Consider the following 26166-nt stretch of genomic DNA (forward strand, 5'->3'; position numbering starts at 1 on the left):
ACCCTAAGAGGGCGGTGTCCTTTTACTTGGACAGATCCAAGGACTTTCGTTTGGAAGACCAGCTCTTCGTTGGATTTGCTGGCTGCAAGAAAGGAAGAGCGGTCCATAAAAGAACTTTATCGAGATGGATCGTCCTCTGCATAAAGATCTGCTACTCTTTGGCCGGTAAGGAACCACCAGAGGGTATAAGGGCTCATTCTACTAGAGCTAAGTCGTCAACCTCTGCATTGGCTAGAGGTGTGCCTGTTGAGGATATTTGTAGAGCGGCAACTTGGTCTTCCCTCCACACTTTCGCGAAGCATTACTGCTTGGATTCCGAGGTGAGGAGGGACGGTCACTTTGCCTGCTCTGTCCTCCAGGATTTCTTGGTCTAGAAGAGTGGACACCCTCCTCCGGGAGTGGGGACTGCTGTGGGACTCTATTCACAAGGTGAGGAATCCACACGGCAGATGTATCTATCAGAAGAACAAGTTACTTACCTTCGGTAACGCTTTTTCTGGTAGATACTATATCTACCTGTGGATTCCTCACTGACCCACCCGCCTCCCCGTTGTCCACTCTTCTTTACCAGAGTTATTGTAATGTAATGCATTTGTTTGTTATCAGGGATTGTTTCAATAGCTTTCCTGCTTTTGCTTCACACTGTGTGTTTTGCCTTTACTATTGTGTACTGTGTATACTGTATGCATTTCTACTGTCATTGGTCCGTCCGTGTGCCTCGATGGCACGGAAAAAAGGGCGGAACTGATGTCATCACGCCGGCGTGGGCCTATTGCAGGCGTTGGTGACGTCAGCGGAGTCGCGAGCGATGCCGTGCCTCTATGACGTCCAAGTCCACGTCGGCGCGAAGCTACAAAAAGAATTTCCGAATGTTGCTGACGCAAGGGGATATTCACAAGGTGAGGAATCCACAGGCAGATATAGTATCTACCAGAAAAAGCGTTACCGAAGGTGAGTAACTTGTTCTTCTTACCAAAGGGATAAATTCATTAACAATGGCAAATCAACAATTAAATACTTTGCTTGAAAACCCATTTAATTTCACAAACACTTTATTATTAAGCCTGCCAATGCATACAACTATGTTCTGTTTAAATGTTTGGATTTTCTGATTCAACACACAACTAATATAAATAACTACATTTATATAACAACAACATCATACATATATACACAAATTGTTAAGTGTCCCAATTATTTATGAGGTGGCATGTAAGGCATAAGAACAATAGTTTGGAGTACTACCCGAAGGGATTACCACTGGTAAGACTTATTGTAAGCCTTTCCCCATCACATTTTATCTGTATGTTTCCTTCACAGCCTCAGTTCTTATTGAATGGCAATACATATTCTAATAGTTTGTAAAGAAATTACTGATATTCGGGGAGGAAGGAGAGTTGTTTATGCAGAATTGAAATTACAAATACATAACTTTTCCTTCTGCGTCATAGCATCCATACTGATAGTCTTAAGCCTAGACTAGAGTAGCAAGCATATCTCTCACAGATATTACCAGCATTTAATGTGCCTGTGCACAGAATATAGCGATACAAAAGGGGATGATGGACGGAGCGCTTGAGCAAATCAAACACTCACCCCCAGTCAACTGATCTGGGTTTAATCCATCACCATTCTTTAGCTCACTCGGCCACCCCAGTTCAGACATGGCTATATGCAAATCAGTCTGACCCTGTGCCTCATGGGAACAGTCCAGCCCGAACTGCCCAGCCATGTCTTCCCTGGACCGGAAACAAGCATCCTGGGACCGGTGCTAACAAGTTCCTGCTCAGTACTATTTCATTATACCTTGTTGATACACCAATCCTATTTATTGAAACGATTAGCTCTCTAATTTTGCACTTGTCATAGATTGCGTGGGCAGTCATCATGTGTAGCGGCGTTTTTGTTTGCTGTGGTGTAATTCACAAAACATGATTTGGAAAAGATAGTACATTTGCACAGCATAAGCCTGTCGGTTCATAAGATTGTCTTCCACTTCTTCGCTTATATCTTCAAAGCCATCATCAATGTTGTTGGCTTCTGGTCCAAACTCAAGAACTTTATTTTGTGACAGTTTTTCTTTGCTGATATTAAACAATGATTTGAAAAATGTTAAGACAACATCAGGCCTTCTTGTCGACTCCCATGATTTGCGGTGCTCTGGGACATTACAACAGTTGTCATTAAGTCCAAAAACAAAATCTTTGAGGACGTTTCTTAAAATGGTTTCTGCTGAGTTTACTGCATCCTGTGATATTATTTGGTACCAAGGAGTGAAATCCGCTGAGAACACAACAAGTGGCTAGTTCTTTTTGTTAGACTGGGAAAAACGAATTCTGTAATTGTACATTTGTACATTCTCACCCAAAAAAATCTTAATTTTATTATTAATGATCAATCCAGTTTCATCAATGTTGACAATTATTTTTCTGATCTCACGGAATGTCAACGCGTAGCCTGCACGCGAATGGTTTTAAAACCTAATTTGCTTTTTCAAAGAGTGCTAACTGAAGGCTGGAGGTTATGTTGCTGCTGGAAGCTCATTGTTCATTCATATTTTTGAATGTATGCACCCACGCAGTTCGGGTGCGCATACAAATCCTCTGCAAATACATTCACCTCGCTGTTTAGATCAGCTGCTCTGCTGAAAACTTCATCTTTGAAGAAACTAGCTGCAAATAAAAACTTGTTTGACCTTTGAGACTCACATATGCTGTACTTTATTCTTTTGTCAATCCATTTGGCACTTGTTCTGGCTAAACCACAAATAACACATTGAAGATCTCTGCTTTCTGATTAGTTGTTGGAGGTAGACGAGGGGTAGCCATCGATCTTCTAAGTGGATGGGCATTGGGTTTGGTTGTTGTCGCTTTCTCAGAAAACTCGTATTCTTGATGTCATTCACTGGTTGCTGCTATTTTTGACAAATGTTTCCAGGCTTTTTTCCTTTGTATACGACTTGTAGCACTTTCTGTTACAATGATAAACTATTCGATCCTTTTCACCCATCAGTTTCAAACTTTTGTAAACTTCCTCTTGCCGTGTTTCTGCATCATCTTGAACTCTCTTTAGTCCAGCCGCAGTTAATGTTGCCTTTTCTTTCACATTGGTTTTTCATATGACACATTTTTCTTTGTTGGAGTCCTCAGATTTTGTACTGAGTCAGGAGGTAAAGATCCTCTGCTAGCCCCTGCTTCTCTCATGTTTACAGCTTTGAATAAACAGAAAACCTGAAACATAAACAATATTAAAATAAATTACCAATAGGATGGCTAAAACACACCATTATACAGCCCCCATTTTGAAATGGCAGATGGGTTGCTCTGAGGAGTTATTTTCTGTCTCTATAAGACTACTTGATCCCCAATACCTGTGTGTTTGACACCAACATGAAGTATATAGGTCTCTTGATTCCTGAAATATTACATCATCACTGCAACATATCTGCCGTTTTTAAAAATGACCAGAAAAAAGATTGGCTCGGATTAGCAATGTCTACCAGTAGCAGCTGTGTCTGGGCAGAGACAACTAGAAAAAACATAAAACATTAAAAATAACTCACCTGCCGCTCACCGCATCACTACTCTTCTGCTCTTCTCTGGCTCCTATGCAGTGCAGGCTCCAAGACGCCCCTGCAGCCACTCCAGATGCTGCTCTCAAGCTGCTGGCAGCATGAGAGCCGCATCTGGATTGGCCTTAGCGCCCCAGATTGGCGCTCCCATAGAGACTGGGAACCTGTGCCTGCTGTCTCCAATGCGGCTTGGGTTGGAGACATCTCATTGTACCATCCTAAGATGTCTGGCCAAGCCCACAAGCTCACTGACAGCAGTGTCCACCACTCCCCCTCCATTTCTGTTCCCATGATGACCCCACCTCCAAGACAGGGCCCATAGTGGATTTGCAGTCAACTGGCGTAAATCCTTAATATTCGCTCTTAGGGGAGATCCTCCCATCTCCACGGAAACTGCCCAATTCAGATCAACACTGTTGGCTTTAAATACTTAGGTATTTTTATTCCTCTCGATTCCTCAGCCCGCTATACCCAAAATCATCTTCCGCCCCTGCGTAAAATCAAAAAAGACATTGCCAGCTGGAAATCGCTTCCCCTCTCCCTACTGGGCAAAGCGACCCTGTTTAAAATGAGGTCCTTACCCAGATTACTTTACGCACGGCAAAATTCCCTGGAACCTGTACCTGGACATTACTTCAGGGAAGTAGAGGGCCTCCAGAGAGAACTGCTCTGGGACGGAAGATCACATATCGCCTTCAATAAGCTGACCTTAAACTGGTACGATGGTGGCATAAGCCTCCCGGACATTAAAAAAATACTACTGGGCAACGCACCTTGCTGCCATCAATAACGGCACCTATGGCCGAGGTGACAACCCTGGCTATACCATGGATAAATGGCTACTTCCCAGAGGCAATTACAACAGGGCACTCTATTTGCGACCTAAATGATACAGTCTTACAGGCCCCAATAACCATTCGGTATGGGTTTGGCACGATGCAACTAACTCTCTTGGGTGGGGACATAAATTGACGTTAGCAACCCCACTTTGTGTTCTGCAAAACTGGGTAGCCTATGGAAATCGAAAGGTTTCGACAGGTGGGACCTCATTGGCATTTCACAAGTCAAAGACATTTGGGGGGAGAGAAGGAGTCAAGTCCTTCACCACACTACAGGCTGAATATGACCTAGCCGATACTGAACATTTCTGATATGCTCATATCCTACACTCACTTCAATCACTTCTACCTAGGGGGACGGCTCTTCCTGAAGCCTCGCCCTTAGAGGACAGGATCTTCGACGGCCACCTACCAGAAAAGACGATTTACTTATACAAAAAACTGATAAACAACATGACAGATCCCCTTCAGGCATTACGGGAGAGATGGATGGGGGATGGGATCGGGAAAGACGACAGGCAGTGTCTTCCGCTAGAGTGGGTGCCATACCGGCGCGCCCTTGACTGCTATAGCTAAAAATTCTTCATCGTGTGTACATCACCAGGCCACGTCTGATCCGTATGGGGAAAACAGATAATGGGCCCAGGATGTGGCCACCTGGGAACGTTCCTGCACATAATATGGGAATGTAAGCATGTCCGCTCCTTCTGGCACGAGGTTCATGAGACAATGTTTGCAGTGCTACACTTCAGTCTTCGTCCGGAGGCGAGACAGTGTCTCCTAAACATATGGGAACCCACAGGCCTGAACGCTCACTAGACGCAGTGGGCCACCCTGGGGTTCATGATCGCCAAGAGAAACATTGCACAATTATGGGGCGCTGCTAAACCACCAACACTAGAGGCCTGTGGATGGGACCTTGATTGGTCTATGTTTATGTATGTTGTCAGAGGATGCCCCAAAAAGTGGGCCCAAATTTGAAGCCCTTGGAATAGTTATGGTGGAGAAATCTGTACGCCACCTGGTTGTGCTGAGGAAAATGTCCCTGTTACCCCATAACACTCCCCTCCTTTGTCAAGATGTAATCCTTCTACCTCTGTACGCCATTGTTACATATAAATTGACTGATTCCTCTATATTGTCTATTTGAACCAATGTCTGTTTCAATAAAAAGATATATAAAAATTTTAAAAAGACACGGCCCATAGAACTTGAAAAATAAAACGAAAATAAACCTGTTTTATTATCGTTTTATTTTAAAAAAATGTTAGGCTGCTGGCTGGGAAAGGAGGTGACGGGGGGTAACGCTCCGCCGTAGCTGAGGAGCCACTGCTGATGTTTACTCTAGCTAAATGCCTTCTCTAATAATACATAAACACAAATCAAAAATGAAAAACTCTGGACAACTATTTTTAACGGAGGTATATCAAGGGGACTAGTATGGCATGGCAGATTCATGATGTTCTCCTGCTTTTTTTTAATATCTTTGGCACATCCTTCTTGCTGTGCCTTCTCTATTTGTGCTGTGTGTATATAATTTTGTGCAGCCTCCTCCCGTTACTTGTGCTGTAACGTTTTCCCTCTACTGTGAGTTTTCATTCAATCTTTTATTCTTTCTCTCGTGCTTAGAATCATCTTCCTGCTCCTTGATATTTCTTTTTCAGATCCTTTGTGCTATCTATTTCTTATATCCTGTGTGATCTGTCTTTATTTCTTAGTGCTCTACCTCTGATTTTAGTGCCCTCTTACATCTTTTTGCTTTCCCACTTTTCTTCTAACTCAAACGTTGTGTTGTTTTTCTGTTACTTTATTTTGTCTCTTTTATGGTACTTTTCATCTTCTTATTTTTGTGCTTAACCTTATATAATCGTTTATGTCCTTTTGCACCTTTCTATTTCATACATCTAAACTTCCTTCCCCTTTTAACTCATGCATTTCTACCTACATGTATTGTTTCGCCCCAGTATCCTTTTTCATGCATTGTAGAGCAATTGACTGTCACGAACCCTTGTATTACGGGATCCTGGAACACTTAAGATCAAATAAAAATATCCATTTAGTTCAGGTGAAAGTCTGGCATTTGTAAATGCTGTTACTCTTCATGGGATATACAGGCCTTTTTATTCTCATTTAGTTTTTTAAGGCTTTTTATACAAAACAAATGACAACATTGCAATAGCAAACTTAAATTCTGTTTCACAGGGAGAAACAGAAACCATATGTGATTCAGTGATAAAAGGAAATATAGCCTGATAGTCTGTCTGTGAGTTAAGACAGAAATAGCATCAACACAGGGTTTGCTCTGCTAAGGTCTCCTATTCCCAGCTAGCAAGAGCAGACAGAGTTGTAAAAAAAAAAAAAAACACCCAGTGCTCTCATACCTTTCCTGACGAAAACGGTGCCGCAATTGTGTGTATGGCCATACCAACCCCAACAGGGAAGGTTCCAAAAAGGAACGTGAAAACATCATGATTTTTCCATTGAATTTCAGTCTTTCTGGAAAGTAGACAACTGAGGCATTCCAGGGCAGTACAGCTTATGGAGAACTTGCTACTTTTTCTTACCCAGAATGTTAAACTTTGATCAAAATTCAAGATGTTTCTCTTATTTTGTGAAAGAGGTTCTGGAATCTGTTAGAATTTACAGTCCTACCATCCACGCTTCCACGTTTCTCATGATAAAAACAATACCCAACTTGTGTGACAGAAACCAGTGCAACCTTTGGCCGTGTGTAGTCAATGTGGTTTTCACACGGTTACAGTTATGGTCCATTCCTTTGATGTGCTTTATGTCCACCAACAGCTGGGGGCAGGGCACAGTTTTTTTTATAAAGATGTTTGGGAACCCAGGTTGATAAGACATCTATCTTTGGCTGAAAGTGTCTAAGATTTCTGTCACATAAATATAATTAAAATATAATTTTTGACCCATTCTTTAACGTTTGCAGTGTATTCTAGGTAATACACCATCCAAGCAAGCCACACCAGTCTGGATTTCCCTGCTTTTCGTGGTTTCAGTAATGCATAGGATTGTTAAAGATCCGTGGTGCTGGCCGATCCCAGTCAAAAATGTTACCGCCTTTAATCATGGAAAGATAGAGGACTTTAGATGTTTTAGGCATTTTTTCATGTTTGCAAGGTGTTCTTCATAAGAAACCGTACTAGGATCCATGTAATCCACACAATCCTAGAGTTCCCCTGGCATCCAGGTTTCGGAAATCATTCAATCAGAATTTGTAAAGCGCAACACTGTCACCCCTAGGGGTTCTGTGCGAAATACATGTGCTCTTTTAAAAAGACAGAGCATCCATATCCCTTCATGCCTTGTACTGTCACATGGCACACAGGCTCAGTTCTTATTAACTGCCCGTGAGTAGGATCACTTAATATCTCAACTGTTTTGTCATCCTACTTAATTGGGATTTTCTCCTCAGACACCGAATGCGCAGCGTCTTCACTCAGCTTTTCGATTTCTACCTTTTTTCCTTCTTCTGAATGGCAAGTTTCTGTGTTCGCAGTTTATTTTGCTATGCCTTGACTGTGAGAGGAAGAAGGTAGCCTCCAACCCACATATTTACCCAAATTTCAAGTACCAAAGACGGAAAATGTTTCAATAAAAAATAATACAAACCCTGGACGGACATTGCCTCAGAGGAGTAGAGTATACAAAAAAGCTAAGGGCTTCCAGGAAAGTTGCCTCATCCCCTGGGACTGTGTCCTATCCACCAAAAGACATCTACAGGGGGAGATCTAAAGAAAGGAAAAGGCATAATTTTCATCTATATCATTCTTGTCATTTCTGAATCTTCTAATGGATGTCATTCATATTTGCATCGAAGTCAGGTAACAATCTGACTCAACTACCTGCTTGTGCAACATCAAAGCACGAGAATTATTCAATCAGAAAAGGGGTTATCTCTATTCTCAACTCAATATTAAGGTGCTCAAATTCAAACCATTCAGAGTCGCAGAGTTCTCTGTCGCACCACTCTACATCATCAGCCTCTTCTTACGCTGTAAGAAAATGCCTTCCAGTTCCTGAAGCTTCCCCAATCCAGGTCTGTTACAACATCTGCCTCCATCATCAGCAACACCAAAGACAGGCTCCCATATTTCCCATCTTCCTCCAGCCTTGTCACCTCTAACTTCTTCGATTCACACACAGCTGTCTGGAAAGGTTCCTGGTGTTCAATTAGATGCAATTCACCAGTGGAAGGACTCCAGGATCAGAGTCCACACAAATGCAAAAAGAAAACGAATGCCTGTTCTCCACTGAGACATACTTTGGATTAAGACTCTGTCTTCCTATGTAATACACCAAATGCCTGAGTATATATTCATCAGCACTGCGTTTCATGATGTACTAACTACCTTAGGAGCAGCTTTGTTAAACATCCCAGAAGAGGCTCCACACATAGTCCTCTATAATGTCATCATGGAGACACTACAACTTCATTCAACATCTTGAGCTCTGTTACTTTTAGCCTTTTGAATTAAAAAGATTGTATGTGTGCTGTCAGCATCACAATTGCTACACAGCATCCTTCCCTATCTGTTCCTTCTCATGCAAAACTATGATTCGCTTATATCAGGTGCTTCCAGAAGCTGTTTTGGGTTACATCATGGTCCTTCTCAAAAGCCTTTACATACGGTCCCTGTCATCAAGACTTTTTAGAATTCAGGAGGATAATCTACTCCTTGTAGCCTTCCTCTCTATGGTGTTTTAGCCAAACTGATCGTTCCTACTTCTGAGCCTATTCATAGGACATCATAGGAACATCTTTCTCGAAACCAAGCTTTCTAGTCTCTATTACATTAAGCCATAGAGTGAGGAAGCTCCACGCTCTGTCAGCAGTAAAACCTTAAAGTTTTCACTCCAATGGAATCATTTTGAGAATTCATCCCTCTTTTGTACTAGAAGTAGTCTTCGGTTTTTATAATGTAGTCCATCTCCGTGTTAGTTTTCTTCAGTAATTTTTCCTTCCTAGAAGAGTTATCTTGAGCTGTAAGGACAGTTCTAAACTTTACCTAGACAAAAATAAAACATTTCACTGCCTGCCAAATAGGGGCAAACCATGCCTGTCAAAAGAGATAGTTTTATGTAATTTACTTTTATGAACTGGCCAACAAGCCTTTGTCTGGTAAACAAAGAGCACACGCTTTTCAAAAATAGAATACATTTGGCCTATATAGGCTATGGACTATTTATCTGCATTTAAAAATGCCAGACATTCACCTTATCAAAATGGATATGTTATTTTAAACTGAAGTGTTTTGGTATCTCTGTACTTAGGTGATGCAGATTACAAAGTAGCATGTTTTTCTCAGTAGTGTATTCTTGCTTTCTTCAGTGTCTGCCCACTCTTTGGCTTTCATAACTTCTCTCCTCTCGTGCTCCCATGCCATCTCTTGCAACCACACTTGTTTTGCTACATTAGTAGGAGCTGAAATGAGGGTAGCAATAAGCTACAAATTTCCCTGACCTCCATCACAACTGTCAGAATGGGGAGAGTAGAGGGCAGATCATAAGCTCTGTGTTGGAGTCTTGTGCTACCACAATGTTTTATAGATCTAAAAAGTCAACATGCTCAATGGCACGGTAACATAATGAAAATTCCTCTATACCATGTGATTTCTAATGGAGCAATGTGAGTAGCCATGTAAACACTTCAATCCCAGTATCTTTTGAAAGAGTAACCATAAGAGGGAAAGGTTTTGTGTAAGTCTATCATGTTTTATTAAAGACATCCTTTTCAGGGTTCCTAGAGTGCAGTAGAGAAAACCTACTCCTCACAGGATGTCCACTGTTTTATAATATGTTGGTCTCCTCTTTTCTTTCTGCAGTTGCTCTAACAAACCTGGATGATCCAGAGAATGCAAAACAATCTTACGAGCAAGCAGTCCGTTTGGAACAGTAAGTTCTGATGTGAAACACTTATATCGCCTCTGATCCATGTCAAAGCAAAGTTAGACTTTGTGACATCACTGAGTGAGGAGAAATGTCTATTTGTTATTCCCTTTGCAGATTCTTTCTTTGCAATGTCTACGCCATCAAATCAGGATACTTAGACTTTTATCTATTGGCCACAGCATAGCAGATAGCACCACATTATGCTATGGGGTTTTGTAGGGCACAGCTTATCACCTGTGAGGGTTTTCAGGCACCAGAGCTGGAAGTTAATTAGTGGAGGGGTGGTCTAGATATTTAGTGGGAGTTTGTTCCAGCTTTTGGCTGGGCAGAAACAAGCGCAGACTCCTGTCTTGCTTCTGCATAGGGGTGGGGGATTCATGTGAGGCAGAAAGAAGTGGAGTGCAGGTGTCTGGAGGGATGATAGAGTTGGAGTTGCTTTTTGTATAGCTTTGTAGGCGTGAGGGAGCAGCTTGAAATTGCAGCATCTCTGAATGGATAGCCAGTGCACTTCCGCGAGGTGGAGCTTGAAGGGCCTGGCAGCGGGGTTTTGAATGGTTTAGAGTCTTGCAGTGCGATGGCTGGAGATGCCAACATATAGCGCATTGCTGTAGTGAAGCCTGCTGATAATGAGGGTTTGGTTGACCGGGCACGGGCAGTCATTTGAAGATTTTGCAATGCTTTCTGACGATGTGGCATTTGACTGATGTCACAGCGTTGACTTGTTTGTTCATTGAGATCTTGTTTTCAAGGATGCTGTCTGGATTCCTGGTATGTGTGAGGGCGCCTGCTCCTGAAGGATCAGATCCCCCGACTTGATCTCTCCGATTCTCCCGACCTTCTCATCTATAGGAACTGCACACCTTTATACATTCCTACATTTCTGGGGGCGCGTGTGGTGGACCTTTTTTTTTTTACACACTTTATTGATGACCGCAGTACGACGTGCAGTAGCAGAGTAATTCGTTAGGTAGAGTCCTTTTCCTGTTACAATAATCCCCTTAGCCAACAACAATTCTATTGTGTGCAAGGGATTATGTCCTCTTCCAGATCTACAAGATTCAAACTGTGTGGGGAATGTCACAAATGCATGTCTGCGACGAACCCACGTGTGGCTTGTCTGGGGTCAGACCATGACTCAAATGCCTGCGCTGATGCCACCTTGAGGCACCCCTAAGCCATCCAGGATAATGAAGGGAAATTGTTTGTGGTGAAGCATTGCAAAACTCCACTTTATACCCAATCGAGGTCCAGAGTAAGATCTCAATCCCGGTCCAGATTCAAATTTTTGTTGAGGTCCAAATTCTTGGGTAAGTCCAAAAGAATAGGCCAAGTGGGAATCTGCACCCTCCCGATCATCTGAGAAGATGCGAAGGTGTCATCGTTCTTGATGGTCTTGCTCTTATAGTCGGTCCACCTCAGAGTGAATTCCTACTCTTGTCCCATGGCAACCTGTATTTCGCAGCAGCGGAGCAAATTGAGGACGTCCATGAAGCAAAGTGGTGCTTTTTTGCATGTTACCGGCTCCCACTGGTACGCCTGCGGGCCGCAACAAATCGTAGGGCCTCCCAATTGGAATTCTGCTGGCAAGTTTACCATCTGCACCAGGTGGGCCTCTCTGGGTTCATTCCTGGCCAACCTCAGTACCAGCTCACAACCCATGTCAGAACCCAACCCACCCATGCCGGTGCCATCGACTCCAGATGACGTTGGGCAATGTGTAATGCTGTCTGATACCGAAACGGCACCACCTTGACTGAGGCCATGAGCTGCTTTAAGTATATCACACTCGTAGTCTCCCTTCTGACTTAGACACCATGCCCTTTTCCCCTGGAAGGGCTCTGGTCCTACACAAATTGTTTGGTAGGGACTCTGCTGTGATGCTGAGGACAATTTGCCAAGTCCTATCAGAAGGATGCTTGACATGAGTACCTCCTGGACACCAGTAGATACGTACTTCCCGAGACACTGGACTGGTGTCACCTCTATGCCTGGCCATGGAGGAAAGCACCACCTTTCCTATGTTTGTGCAGAGGGCAGCAGAAGTTCTGGATCTTCAGCTTCCTACCCAGAACGTCAAGACCAATGTTTTGAATGAGGGGCTTCAACCTGGACAAACCAGTTCTGAACCTCTTTTGCTTGTTAATGAGGCACTTACAGTCACTGTTTTGGGGACCTGGGCCAAGCCCTGTTCAGGCCTCCTGTTGATCGGCACGTTCGCTGGCACCATGCCCTGCTCCATGCAATCCAGACTGCCTAACACAAAACCCTACTTCCGGTAGCCTCGTGGTCTAGGCTTTGACCAGCAAAATTAAGCAAAATTATTTCCTGACTACTTGCTGTGACGGGAATCCAAAAGAATAAAGACCTTTGAGGAAACAGCTCTTCTCCTCAGTAAGTTTGACTTTCTATTCTGTCAATGCTAGCTGCATGCTAGACTGCTATTCTCATGCCTTGTGGGACTCCATGGCTCAGGTGCTCCCCATGGTTCCAGAGGAGGCCTACGCTGGCCTATCTCAGGCCATGCAGGACGGTCCTGATGCGGCCAAATTCACTATCCTCTGCGGGCTGGACTCAGCAATGCGATAGGCACCAGTGAGGGCCTTTGAAAGCATGTCCGAATGTGGATCACTGAGTTTTCATGTTTAGGTGCTTCTTATGGACATGCCATCTATGTTTTCCATATTTTTTGGGACAGAGAAAATTCAGCCGGTGCAGCAATCCCTCCAATCTTTTTAATGGCTGTGGCACCCACCAAACACGTGGATGACAGGGCAGCATGTGGCCCAATCCCCCATCCCTCCAGCTGCCACAACCCCAGGCCCCTTTAACGTACCCTTGCAGGCACACAGCCGTCTGAGGTAGGATCTGACATTTTCTGCCAGGGTGGCTGGTGAAAACATTGGAAGAGTGTGTCCTGCAAATTGTGTGGCAGTGTAACACTATCATTCCTTGAAAGTCCGCTGCACATTCCACCATTCCTAGAACTACTGACAGAGGACCACCGGTCCCTGATGCAGCAGGAAGTGCAGGCTCTTTTGGCCAGAACATCCATAGATAGGATACAGATGCTGGTGATGGGTTGTGGTTGCTGCTACTGCTACTTCCTAGTGCTGAGAAAAGATGGAGGTGCTCATCCCATCTTGGTTTTCCATCGTCTAAATGGCTCCCTATGAAAAGACAAATTGAAGATGTTCACCTTGGCACAGGTTGTTCCTGCCCTTGGGCCTGGAGATCTGAGGTGGTGGTCTGCAGGACACTTATTTCTATATCCTCATACTGCAGGCCCACAGGTGCTACCTATGGTTCACGTGGGCCAGGAACATTTTCAATTCACCATGCTCTCCAGCACTTCTCGGGTGTTCACAAAAGTGATGGCAGTAATTACAGAAGATCTTCATAGGCTAGGGGTACCACTCTTCCCCTGCTTCGACTGGCTATTGAAGGCAATAGTCACCTACCTTCAGACTATGGTGAAGCGCATAACATCGTTGGGGTTCACTATCAACATGCCATAGTAATACCCGATTCCTTCATTCTGGATATGGTGCAGGTTCATGCCTATTCCTAGGACCAGACAGTCCAGGACATTAGGACTATTATTTCCATATTACATTCTTTGGAGTTAAGAGCCCTTTGCTTGGCACTGAAAGCCTTTCTGCATCCATCTAAGGTAAAGGTTGTGCAGGTGCTCATGGACAACTCCACTGCCATGTGGTTCTGTAACCAGCAGGGTCGGGTAGGGTGCATCCCTTCACATGGCTAGAATGCCAAGGAATGTTTCTGGTGGGTTCCTTGAATGCCAGAGCAGATTAATTAAGCCAGCGACGACTTGGGGATAACGAATGGCAGTTAAATTCGGAGGTGGCCATCTTCTTTTCTGCATGTACGGAGAATCCCTGCTCGATCTATTTGCCACCTCCGAGGACATACAATATCTGCACTTTTCCACGTTGGAGTTTCCAAGGCAGAACTCACTTGGAAACTCGATCCGCATAGAGTTGAACGCAGAACTCCTGTAAGCCTTCCCTCTGATACATTCGTTCCTCGAAGTCTGAGGAAGTTCAGGACAGATGGGGCCCAAGTCATCCTTGTGGCCCCAGATTGGGCACAGAGAGTATAGTATCCTGAATTCCTATGCATGAGCATATGTACTCTGTAAGGCATATTGCAAATGACAAGGGTCAGTTCACTCAGTTTTGTGGTGGAGAAATTTTACAGATCAAAAAAACCCCAATGCTAGATGGATTATAGTAAGCTGAAAAATGAGTAACCAAATCCTGCAGATAGTTTCTATTGCAAAATTGTCAGCCACACAACTGCACTGGAGGGTGTTCAAGATGTTCTCTCTCAACTTCTAGACCATATTATCATATGGGGCGATTTTAACTTGATACAGAATTAGCAGCTCGATTCTTCATGCAAGAATGAGGCTCAAAACAAGCCTAGAGTAGCGAGATGTGCCACCACCCCTATGCAGGAAACTGCTCTTTTAGATCTCTGGCGAGTTCAGCATCCCTAGGTGCACAGATATACCTGTTTTTCGAAAAGATACAACTCTGCTTCAATAATCCACTTTTTTTTAATCTCACATTACTGGGAACAAGGTAAGACCTATATCCTTGTAAACCCATTTTCAGAACATTCGATTCTGGTAATAATTAGGGTTACTTCATGTAGACGTGAGCATCCTCGCTGGACTTTAGACAAGACTCTCTTGACTGAGGAAGAATGGGTCACGAGAATGCAAATAAAAATCAAGGAGTTTTTAGAGAAAAACACGGGCTCTGCTCCCCTATTCTTTGTCTGGGAAGCTTGTAAAGCCGATATTAGAGGCAAGATAATTTCATACAAGTTTAATATAGCTAAATCAAGTAGAGCTACAGCTCTGGCGCTACAGCATAACTTAGATCAAGCAGTCCAGAGACATATAATCGATTATTCTCTAAGCACAAAGATCAATTTGGACAAAGCTTGAAGTGATTTTAAATCCTTATACGTTTTCACTACGTTTGTCGAACAAAATACATACTTTCAGAAACTTTACGAGGAAAGTGAATATGCTGGTAAGCTTCTGGCATGGTCTTTAAAAAAGAGATCTAATAAAGCAACGATTAAAACCATTTTTGATGAAAATAGAAATCAAGTAGTAGACCAAATGGTGAATATTAGAGCGTTTTTCTCTCACACTATAAGAAAATGTGTTAATTTTCATCTCCAACCCGTTCCTCAACCATAGATGAATTTCTTAGACCTATCCAACTACCAAAGCGTAATGCCTTCCAGCAAGCTCTTATAGTAGCCCCGATTAGATCCAAAGAGGTTCAGGAAGTGATTAGGGGGTCCTCCATGGGCAAAGCATGTGGCTGTGATGGTTTATCTTCCAAATGTTATAAGACTTTTCTGCCTCAATTAACAGAAATTTTAGTTGAGCTATTTAATGCGATTATAGAAGGAAATCATCTTCCGAAATCTTTCTCTGATGCAGTTATCATAAGCTTCGTTAAAAGAGGAAAACCACCTGACAATCCCGGCTCTTATCGCCTGATCAGCCTACTAAACACAGGCTACAAATCGTTTACCAAAATTATGGCACTAAGACGGACTACTGCTGCTCAATCAGTGGTCCATTGTGATCAGTCAGGTTTTTTGCCCGGGAGAATGCTGGCAAGCAATACCATCTTTCTAGTCTAGGCAATCAATTATTATATACAAATAAAACATAGAGGCTACTTTAATTATGATAGATGCTTGGGAAATCTTATTTGCAAATTTAAGAAAATGTACTTTCCCCATACAACTCACGAAAATATTAAACAAACTTTACAGTAATACCGAAGCAAAGATTATAATAAACTCTCAAACCGCTGGAACATTACAAATGAAACGAGGCACTCAGCAAGGGTGCCCAATGTCCACAGTGCTCTTCGCATTATTTATAGAGCCTCTAGCCTCTTTAGGGCAACAGTATCCGCAAATCAGAACACCCCTTCCGGAAGCTCCAAAACTAAAACATTTTGCTAATGACCTAATTCTATATTTGTCCACGGAGCAACGCAACATTGGGGGGCTAGAATACAAGATTAATCATTCCAAATCTGAAATCTTGCTCTTTAGTTGCTCTGACCAGGTCCTTCAAAATGATGATTTCTCCTTTATTTCTCTTTGTTTTTTCAAATGTATTAATTAAAGTCCCCCAAAAAAGGTTTTAATGACGTAGACCAAATACTTCGGTATTTCGTCTGATCTGGCAGGAAACCTCGTACAAAATTAGAGACTTTACAACTACCAATTGCAGAGGGTGGACTTGCACTTTATCACTTTAATTTTTTTTTACCAAGCTGCTTTTTTGGATTGGTGCCGAAGGTCTCTTACCATACGTGATCTGGGATGTAATTTTTACATGGAGCAAATGGTTCTGGAATCCGGTTACCATCTTGTTCCCTTTAATAAATATCAAGGCTCCCAAAGCGTAGTAGATATAAGAAACCTCAAATTATTTTTGATAGATTTCTTAAATTGAAGCATAAATATTAGTTTACCTCCCTTCATCCAGAAATGCTAATCTCCCACAGTAGGGTGCTAGGTCTTCAAATTAGCCAAAGACATATAATAGCCTGGAGGAGATAAGAAGTAATGTGTTTAAGGGATCTTTGCACAGGAGATCAAATTAAATCCTGAATCAAATCAAACAGTCCTATCCAGGTCTTTCATATTCACTCATTTTTTCAGCTTAGGAACTTTTTAAAAGTTCTCAAGTAGCCTCAGATCCACAAGTAAATCTGATCAGTCTTGATGTTTATGTAAAAGAAAGTTGAAGGACAGGCAACTGGTATAACATTTTACTTAGCTATCTTCGGGCTAAAACTGCGCCTAAAACTTTACAAATTATCCAAAACTCTATTGGTAGTAGGCTGGATATGCAAACACAGAGAGCTTATAACATCTGGCCCCATTAAGCCATAAGGGGCGCTAATTTTAAACGTATGGATTTTCTTTCACGATGGAACCTTTCTAACACTCCTCTTCGACTCTCTAAAATGTATTTTTCTATTTCAGGAGCATGTTTCTGATGCACGCATCCTATTGGGGACTGGCTCCATATCTGCTTTGCATGTCCAGTTTTAGCTACATTTTGGAACCAAGTGCATCAGTGGCTCAGCAAAAAGCTCAAAATATATTTAGCGCCCGAACCAAGTACTGCTCTTCTCAGATTGACCAATACACTCGCCCTACCAGTACAACAACAACAGTTTGTTTTTATTGCTTCGCTTGTTGCTAGGTCGCTGATCTTGCAAAGATGAAGGAGGCTGATCCTCCAACATTTTCGCAGTGGTTGGTTAAGATGTCTTGTATCAAGGCAAAAGAAAAACTATTCAGGCAAAGATTAGGAGCCTTAAGGAAATTCTATAAACTATGTTGTGGGGACTAAGTCTATGCATACTCTTATCCATGCTGAGTCAGCTTTCATATAAACAGGTATAGATTTCGTCTTTATGTTAATTGACGAGTATTTATCATGGATAGTAATGATAATTCTATTTTGATGAATTGCTTATTTATTTCTGCCTTTACTAACTGCAAATATTTTTTTTTTAAAAGACAAGGGTCGGAAAAAAATTCTGCCATTGCCCCAAGAAGGAGAAGTAGAATGTATTTCTGCCCTGGCCACGAATGCATTTACCTTTTAGATGAGGGCAAGCAGGAAGAACAAGTTGCCTTTGGTGCGCTGTGGTAGACCCAAATTGAATTATATTCTTTCCCATCTGACACAAAGGTGAGGCTTGTTTGAGTTTGGGAGGTCAGCAAGTTAAATGGCCATCTTGCCTCTTGAAGAGTCTGGTCATCTAGTTATTTGCCAAGTGATCACCCAAAACCTGGGAAAATTTGCAAGATGCCTCAGTCGTTCAGTGGATTCTTCAAAAGTTGGCTGTTGGAATAATTTAACATTTTTACCTTATAAAAACGAAAATCCAAAAAGTAGTATTAGCGATGCAGTTGTTCTATATGATGAAGAGCTTGTATCAAAGAGTCCCCGCCTCTCTGTAGCAGGGCCAACATACTCCAACGGAAACGCTCAGACACAACAATCTTCTGTATATAAATGTTCCCTGATAAATAACTACTTCTCGGCTTTCACATTTGCATACAAAAACCGGGAAGAACATTAAAATCTGACTAGAAATATTCAAGCTAAAAAGTGACATAAGAGGCACAATTTGACATTGGATTATGGTTTGAAATTTCTTGATATAGGGCTACAACTGGGCTTTGTGGTGTGTAGATGATCATGAGAACTAAATCTTGTCAAATGCATGTTTTTGAGATCAACTATCCTGCCACGGTCAGTATTAAATCGAACTTCCTTCAGCATATTTTCCAAAGGTTTGGAAATTCTGAAGAAACCTTATGCTATTGTTTGGTTCTTAATCTGCCTGAAAAATTAGTAGCATTCTCAATTGATTCTTTTTGTGGACTTTGTTGTTTTTGATCACGTTGCACATCCCAATTTAGGCATGCCGAATAGCCCTAGTAGCAGGGATGAACTGGCATTGCCAGGCACAGGAAAAACCCTGTCAGTAGAAGCCTCATCTCAGGGTTTAGTGTGCTGAGGCAATATCAACTCATTCGTCTCTGAAAACTTATCTGACAGAGTGGCACACATCTATCTTACATTTTATTGTTTTTGCAGTATATTATTTGGTGCTAAGGAATAATGTGCCTGAATATTGTTTCAGTCCCAGGAGTATTGGAATATTTCATGCGTTTTTTTCTTTATAACAGTGTGTATACATCGTAATGCTTTTTAACCATACATTTGACAAATTCTGCTGTTAAATTAATTGTACAGCCATGATATTAAAAAATAAATTCCACACACTCTTCTGTCGAGGGCCCGACTTGGTCAGCGTTAAATATAAGGTAGATTAAAATAATATTCAGAGCTGTTTTAGTTCCCAGGCCCACCAAGTCTTGTAAGAGTTAGAAGAAATCCACAAAAAAATGTATCTGATGAGATGTTTACTTACCAAGTGACATTGTAGCCTGCACTAGATAGGGTTGCTGTATCACTATCATTATTCACCACCTGTGAATGTTTCTGTCTCCCTGTCAGGTGTCACCCTTTGGTGAACTTGAACTATGCTATTCTCTTATACAATCAGGGGGATAAGAAAGGAGCCTTGAGTCAGTACCAGGAGATGGAGCACAAGGTGAACACCATGAAGGAGGGGAGTACTGTGGAATTTGATCCAGAGGTAAAATATTTGCACCATTAAAATCGTCTTTTATGAATTTCCCGTGTCTTGCATGGAACTTGACAACATGTTGTTTCTATGTTTCTTTTCTGTTGTTGAGGATGAGCAGGAAGGAAAAGGGAGAGGGTTTGGAGTTTGCTTCTTTTATTTCCAGCTGATCTACTTTGTAAATTTCCTTTTTTTAGAGAGTTGATTTCTCTGAGCCATTTTAGTTTTATAATTTTGTTTTGCTGGTGTATACATAATTCCTTCCTGTATACAGATTTTCGGCTTCTGGGGTTCAGCTGCATGCTGCATGCTGCAGGAATATGCAATCTCAATTTGCTTTTACATTTGTGGGTGAAACCAATTCCATTGGCCTTAGTTTTTTTTAAGAAGGGTCAGCCCCAGACCTCTTGCAACTTGAATTTGAACCCACCAACCTCTGCTCCACTTATGCCTCCTAGTAGCTAGGTAAAGAGACTCTGCCAAACTGGAATGGTGATAGCTGGACCTGGCACTGGCAGAGTTTTGGGATCCTAGTTTGAACCGGTGAGATTGCTTGAGTACTATAACCGTCTCCACAAGAATGCTGTGCAGTGGATTGTAGAAGGTTGAAAGATTACGCCCCCTCCTATAAACTCACAAAGGCCCAATTTTTATTCACCAGAGGTCTGATTTCTGCCTTGAAACGTATGCATATGTAATTGCAGACCTTCTGTCTGCAATAACAATAGAGTATTCTGAGCAGTAAGGGAAATAGCATTTGTGTATCCACCTCAATAACAGGTGAGGGTGAGTTAGTATCTCATCAGGCTGCCAGTGGCAGTTCCTACATTACGGCAGAGAAGCGTCACCCACCCTGCTGCTAGCACATCAAACATGAAAAATAAAATGGTAATAAAATGACTTGGTTACCATTTTATATTTCACGCATCCAGCCCGAGCTAAGTGTTGGAGCAGGTAGTGGCAGCTCCTCCACTAAGTTGGAGAAGCGCCGCCACACTGCTTTGAGAGCAGAAAAGAGATCAAATGAAATGATAATAACTGAACATTATTATCATTTTATTTTTCCATTTCTAGGTGTGGGGAGGGGCGGGGCTGGCCAGAGTAGGGGCCAGGGAGAGGAGTGGTTTTCACACCCAAAGTGCGCAGAACTGTTTGGCCGGCCCTCCTGGGCTAGCCACACAGTCATGCACGCTTTGCATCTTCTCCACCAGGCTGTAATGCACAACCTGGTGAGGAACATGCACACGCTTCCTCTCCCCATCTGAGACTTCTGGTCCTATACCATGTTGCCCTTAAACAGATCATTCAATTTTGAAAAGAATATTAGCCCCGAATCTTTCTTTCAGATGCCACATCTGGCACTGACCACCTTTGGTGCTAAATGCACTCCTATCAGTAAATTATCTTATGGAAAGAGGTCCAGGGGGCGGCGAGGATGAATTTAGATAGCTGTGATTTTTATTTTCAATCTCTTCATGCACTTTGAAGCAGAAAATGAAAACACTTCAAAATCCTTGAAACATTTCTAACTGTAAACCTTGATATATTTAGAGAGATCTATCCCTGTGTTAATTGTTGCTGTGATGAACTAAGTATGCAATTAATGAGAAAAAAAACAGACCCAAGTATTATCTTGTAAATTCAGCCGTCTGCCTGGTAAACTGCATATGTCTATAGGTGCCCCCTCTGGCTTTATTTTATTTATATACCAGATCTGTCCAGGTTAGTGTGTAGACTTGACTATGATGCTAGGAGATGCAGTAAGGCAGTAATGTCTCCTCCTGAGCATCCTGAGCAGTGCTTCCCTCAGGGAAACATTCAGCTTAATGCTTCTGGTAGTACTGATGATCACTCAACAGATGCAGAAGACCCCCAGTCTCTTTCCATAGTCTTGCGCTGTTTTTGCAAGTTCCAGTGGTACCTGCACATTTTGGGCTGCAGTACCCTCTGCCAGCTAGGCCCTCAGTCACAGTTGGTTCGCTCTCAGCTGTTTGGGCTGCTGCTCCTCCATTCACCTGAGCTGGTGTACCTGCAGTCATTTGCGCTGCTGCGAGCACAGTCTTCATGACTGCTTTGTGCCTTCTCATGAGGGCTGCTGAAGCCTCACTCCTGGAGTGCTGTGCACCAGGTTTCCATGGTTGCTGTATATCCTGTCATCTGAAAGAGACTGTAGTTATAGATTCCTTACCTTAGAATTAACCCCAGGCGTCAGACTGGATCTGGAGATATTTTTTTTAGTAGTAGTACCCCTGCGCGTTGGTAGGTGGCGTCGGTCTACTCTGCGACCGACGTCGTGGTCACCGGGATGACATTGTGGTGTCTACGTAGATGCTGCCCCTGCGCGCGGACGTCGCATCCAGAGAGAGTGTGCCCCTTAGTCTTTTTTCACTAACCCTTTATTGACTTTTGTTGACACCTTTGTTGAGTCTTTGACTTCTGGTGCAAAAGGCATCTCCCATGGTCGGACCGGCTTCAAGCCCTGTGACTCCTGTCACAAGTTGATGTCGGTCAACGATCCGCATCTAGTGTGCCTTTGGTGCCTGGAGCGCGACCATGATTTGAAGTTGTGCTCCGACTACCGAGCCAGAAACACGAAGTCTTTGCGGGAGCGGTCTGGAAAAATTTTGGAGGCTTGGCAGTCCGCTCTGCGCCATTGGAGGTCCCCAATCAAGAGGAAGGTCGCGGGATCGGTCACAAAGTCATAACCATCCCTCCTTGAAGTCTATGCACTCCTTCAGTAAGTCGAAGAAGAAGGCTAAGAAGCATCGTTGTTCTTTGCCTTCTCTTCAGCCGACGCGACATGGGACCCAGAGCGGCGTTATTCTCCGGCTCTATCTTCGGAGCCCGCAGGGATGGCTCCTCCCTTCCCTCCCTTTCCCAGAGCTGGAGCGTCCCCTGCCCAACTTCGTGCCTTTTATGAAGTGCTCCATAGCATTTTCGTGCTGCCTGACTCCTCTGGCGTGCCTTCGGGCCCCGTGGACTTGGCTGGGGGCCTGGGCCTTCAATGCCAGCGGCTCCGGCACCGGCACCAGAGGGCCCCCATGGATCCATGCCTGGGTCTGGATCGGTGCCGGTCGACCTCATGGTACCTTCCCTGGCGCTGATTCCAGTGACTATGCCCCCAACCGGCGTCAACCTCAGTCTCACCCCCGCCGGAGGGTACTTTTGTACCGCTGTTCATCCCTGCCGTTCCCTATTGCCCTGAGTGGCTGCCAGAGTAGGGAAGAAGATGTTTTCTTCCGCCAGCTTAGGACTGCGGTCGGTGAACACCCCATTTCTCTTGGGCTGTTCTACACACACGGTGTGGGATACGTTCGCGCAAGTGCTGCCACAGAGTCCGGAGCTGTTGCTGAGGGTCAAGACGCATCTAAGTTCACCATCCTGTGTGAGCTGGATACTGCTGATTCGCTGGGTAGGATGGTTTTCACGTCAGTAGCCCTGCTGCGCTATGCCTTGCTGAAAAAGTCTGGCTTCTGTGAGGATGTCCAATCCATATTTTTGGACATGCTCTTTGATGGCCATTGCTTGTTTGGTGACAACACTCCATTGCATGTCGGAGGATCACTTGGCCCTTCTCCATCAGGAAGTTACGGCTCTGTTAGCCAAGAGAACTGTCAATCGACTCCCTGTGCCAGAAGTAGGTCGTGGTTGCTACCCCCACTACTTCCTGGTACCCAAGAAGGACAAAGGCCTACGTCCTATCTTAGACCTCAGGGACGTCAACCACTTCCTGAGGAAGGAGAAGTTCAAAATGTTAAACTTAGCTCAGGTCCTGTCTGCCGCTGACCCTGGAGACTGAATGGAAGCATTGGACTTGCAGGACACTTATTTTCACATCACCTATGGTTCACGGTAGGCCGCAAGCATTTTCAGTTTACCGTGCTCCCCTTTGGCCTCACCAGCGCCCCTCGGGTGTTCACGAAAGTGATGGCCGTGGTCGCAGTTCATCTGCACAGTTCAGGGGTACCAGTCTTCCCCTATCTCAACGGCTGGCTGTTGAAGGCGGACTCACTCCAGGCTGTCGTATCCCACCTCCAGACTACGACGGACCTCCTGCATTCACTTGGGTACGCGATCAACGTGCCGGAATTGCACCTGATTCTCTCTCAGAAGGTCATTTTTGTCTGGGCATTTCTGGTTACAGCGCAGTTTCTGGCCTATCCTCCTGAGCAGAGAGTACGGGATATTCGGGCTATGATACCAGCCTCTATCCCAGATTTCGTTGAGAATGACTCTGAGGTTGCTGGGCCTCATGGCCTCCTGAATACTGCTGGTGGATCATGCCTGATGGCTTATGCAGGCTCCGCAGTGGGACCTGAAGTTCCAGTGGGCGCTGCATAGGGGCAATCTATCCAATGTCGTCCAGATCTCAGAGGGGACTGCGAGTCAGTTGCAGTGGTGGCTAACGAACCAGGGTTGAGTCAACGGCAGATTCCTCTCCTTTCCCCAACCAGAGTTGCTGCAGTTAATGTTGTACTGTCTGAGGATTCAGGATTTGCAGGTTCAGATTTTAAAAAATAATACCCATTCTAGTCCAAACAGTTTCCTCCTAAGTATCTGTTATATCTACATCACCAAATCTGTTTTCATGTGCAGGTGGCATCATTCGGTAAGCATCCTTTACACCGGCTTAGTTACAACGCATGTCATTACCATGCTTTTTTTACTCCGCAGCAACTTTTACAATGCAGGGCTTTACACTGCTTGTCATTACAACGCATTTCCCATTACAATGCCCGGTGGAGTTAACTAGTAAATTGCGTATCTGAAAGACACACGTTAGTTATAGATTCCTTACCTTAGAATTACCCCCAGGCGTCAGACTGGATCCGGAAAGTTTTTCGTCAGCAGTATCTCTGCGCATCAGAAGGTGGAAATTTGTGGCATGGTGCACAGCAAAGGCTGTGGATCCCCTTTCTGCCCCTCTTTCTGAGGTTCTCTTGTTCCTACTTTCGTTTGCCCAGAAAGGCTCTGCTCTGGGCACTATGAAAGGCTATCTCTCTGCCATCTCTGCCTTCCTTTGGCTTCCAGATCAGCCTTCGCTTTTAAAGTTCCCGGTTGTAAATTGTTTCTTGAAATGCATAACTCATCTCTTTACTCCTATACCCTTCAGTATGCCACAGTGGGACTTGAACCTGGTTTTAACTTATTTAAAGTGTGCTCCCTTTGAGCTTCTTCACAACTGTCCTTTGAGGCTTTTAACTCTTAAAACTGCATTTCTGTTCTGTCTGTTCATCCGGACAAAGTTTTCATCAGGACTCGTCCATCCTTCTTGCCCAAGGTTCTCACTGCCTTTCACATCAGACAGACCATCACTTTGCCCACCTTCTTTCCGTCTCCGCATCCTTGGAAAGAGGAAGAGAGGCTCCACCGTCTGAACCCAAAATGGGTGCTTTCCTTTTATCTGGATCGCACCAAACAGTTCCAAGAGGATGACCAGCTCTTGGTTGGGTACTTGGGAGCCAAAAAATGTTGGGCTGTACACAAGTGGACTATCTCCTGATGGGTCGTCTTGTGTATCAAAACATGCTATTCTCTTGCAAAGAAGAAGCCTCCAGTGGGGCTGCGCGCCCATTCCACCAGGGCGACGGCAGCTACTACTGCTCTGGGACGAGGCGTTCCTCTGAATGACATATGTCAGGCGGCTACGTGGGCATCGCTGCACACCTACACCAAGCACTACTGCCTGGACAGTCAAGTCCAGAGAGACAGCTTCTTTGGCCGTTCTGTTCTCCAGAACTTTCTGGTGTGAACTTGGTTCGCAGTCCCACCTCCGGGGGTGGTATTGCTGGGGTATCTATTCTAAGGTAAGGAATCTATAACGTGTTTCTTTTTGATGAACAAGTTACTTACCTTCGGTAACAATATGTCTGTAAGAAACATTAGTTAGTTATAGGTTCCTTACCTCCCAACCCATCCTTCCCGCTCTGCGAACTGATTTCTAGGGTTAAGGTTATCCTTTCAGGGTGCTAGTTTTGTGCACCGGTGGTCAGTGTCTTGCATGGCTCTGCGTTTCTGGCGTGGAAAGTCGTATACAGAACTGTCGTCAGCGCGCAAGGGCGGCGTCTAAGTAGCTGCCGCAAAGTCATCCCGGCGACACAACGCCAACGACAAACGCGGAGCCGACTGACGCCACCTTCCGATGCGCAGAGGTACTGGTGACGAAAAACGTTCTGTATCCAGTCTGACGCCTGGGGTTAATTCTAAGGTAAGGAATCTATAAGTAACTCATTTGTCTGACAGCTATATTGTTACCGAAGGTAAGTAACTTGTTTTTTAATGGGTAATACGTTGTAATGAGTTGCGGTGTAAAGCTCTGCATTGTAAAAGTTGCTGCGGAGTAACAAATGTGGGGAAATGCCACGCATTGTAAACACATGCGGACTTAAGTGTCATATTCCATCATTCTGCTATGGGAAATTAATGAATGATTGCCATTGATAAAGCACAACAGCTGCTTCCTAAGAAGTGTCCAGGTGCTACCTGTAAGTAACATAACTCAATCCTAAAGAGCAAAGAATGATTGCCAGGGGCAATGGGTAAATATTAAGCAAACTTTGGGGGTTGTGTTTCTCAAATGTGGTTGCTTTCGGTGGCTGCTCTC

The 26166-nt window shown here is 43.8% G+C and overlaps 1 protein-coding gene across 2 annotated transcripts in view; it reads left to right on the forward strand.

Annotated features, from left to right (window-relative positions):
• BBS4 (Bardet-Biedl syndrome 4) overlaps positions 1-26166 on the forward strand; it is a 566073-nt gene that overhangs the window by 474897 nt on the left and 65010 nt on the right. For both annotated transcript variants that reach the window (XM_078685031.1, XM_078685032.1), the window contains exons 13-14: positions 10254-10323; positions 19433-19574. In XM_078685031.1, the coding sequence (XP_078541157.1) occupies positions 10254-10323; positions 19433-19574 (212 nt within the window). The remainder of the gene's footprint in view (positions 1-10253; positions 10324-19432; positions 19575-26166) is intronic.

The sequence above is a fragment of the Lissotriton helveticus genome, chromosome 3_2, assembly GCF_964261635.1.
Source record: "Lissotriton helveticus chromosome 3_2, aLisHel1.1, whole genome shotgun sequence".
Lineage (NCBI taxonomy): Eukaryota > Metazoa > Chordata > Amphibia > Caudata > Salamandridae > Lissotriton > Lissotriton helveticus.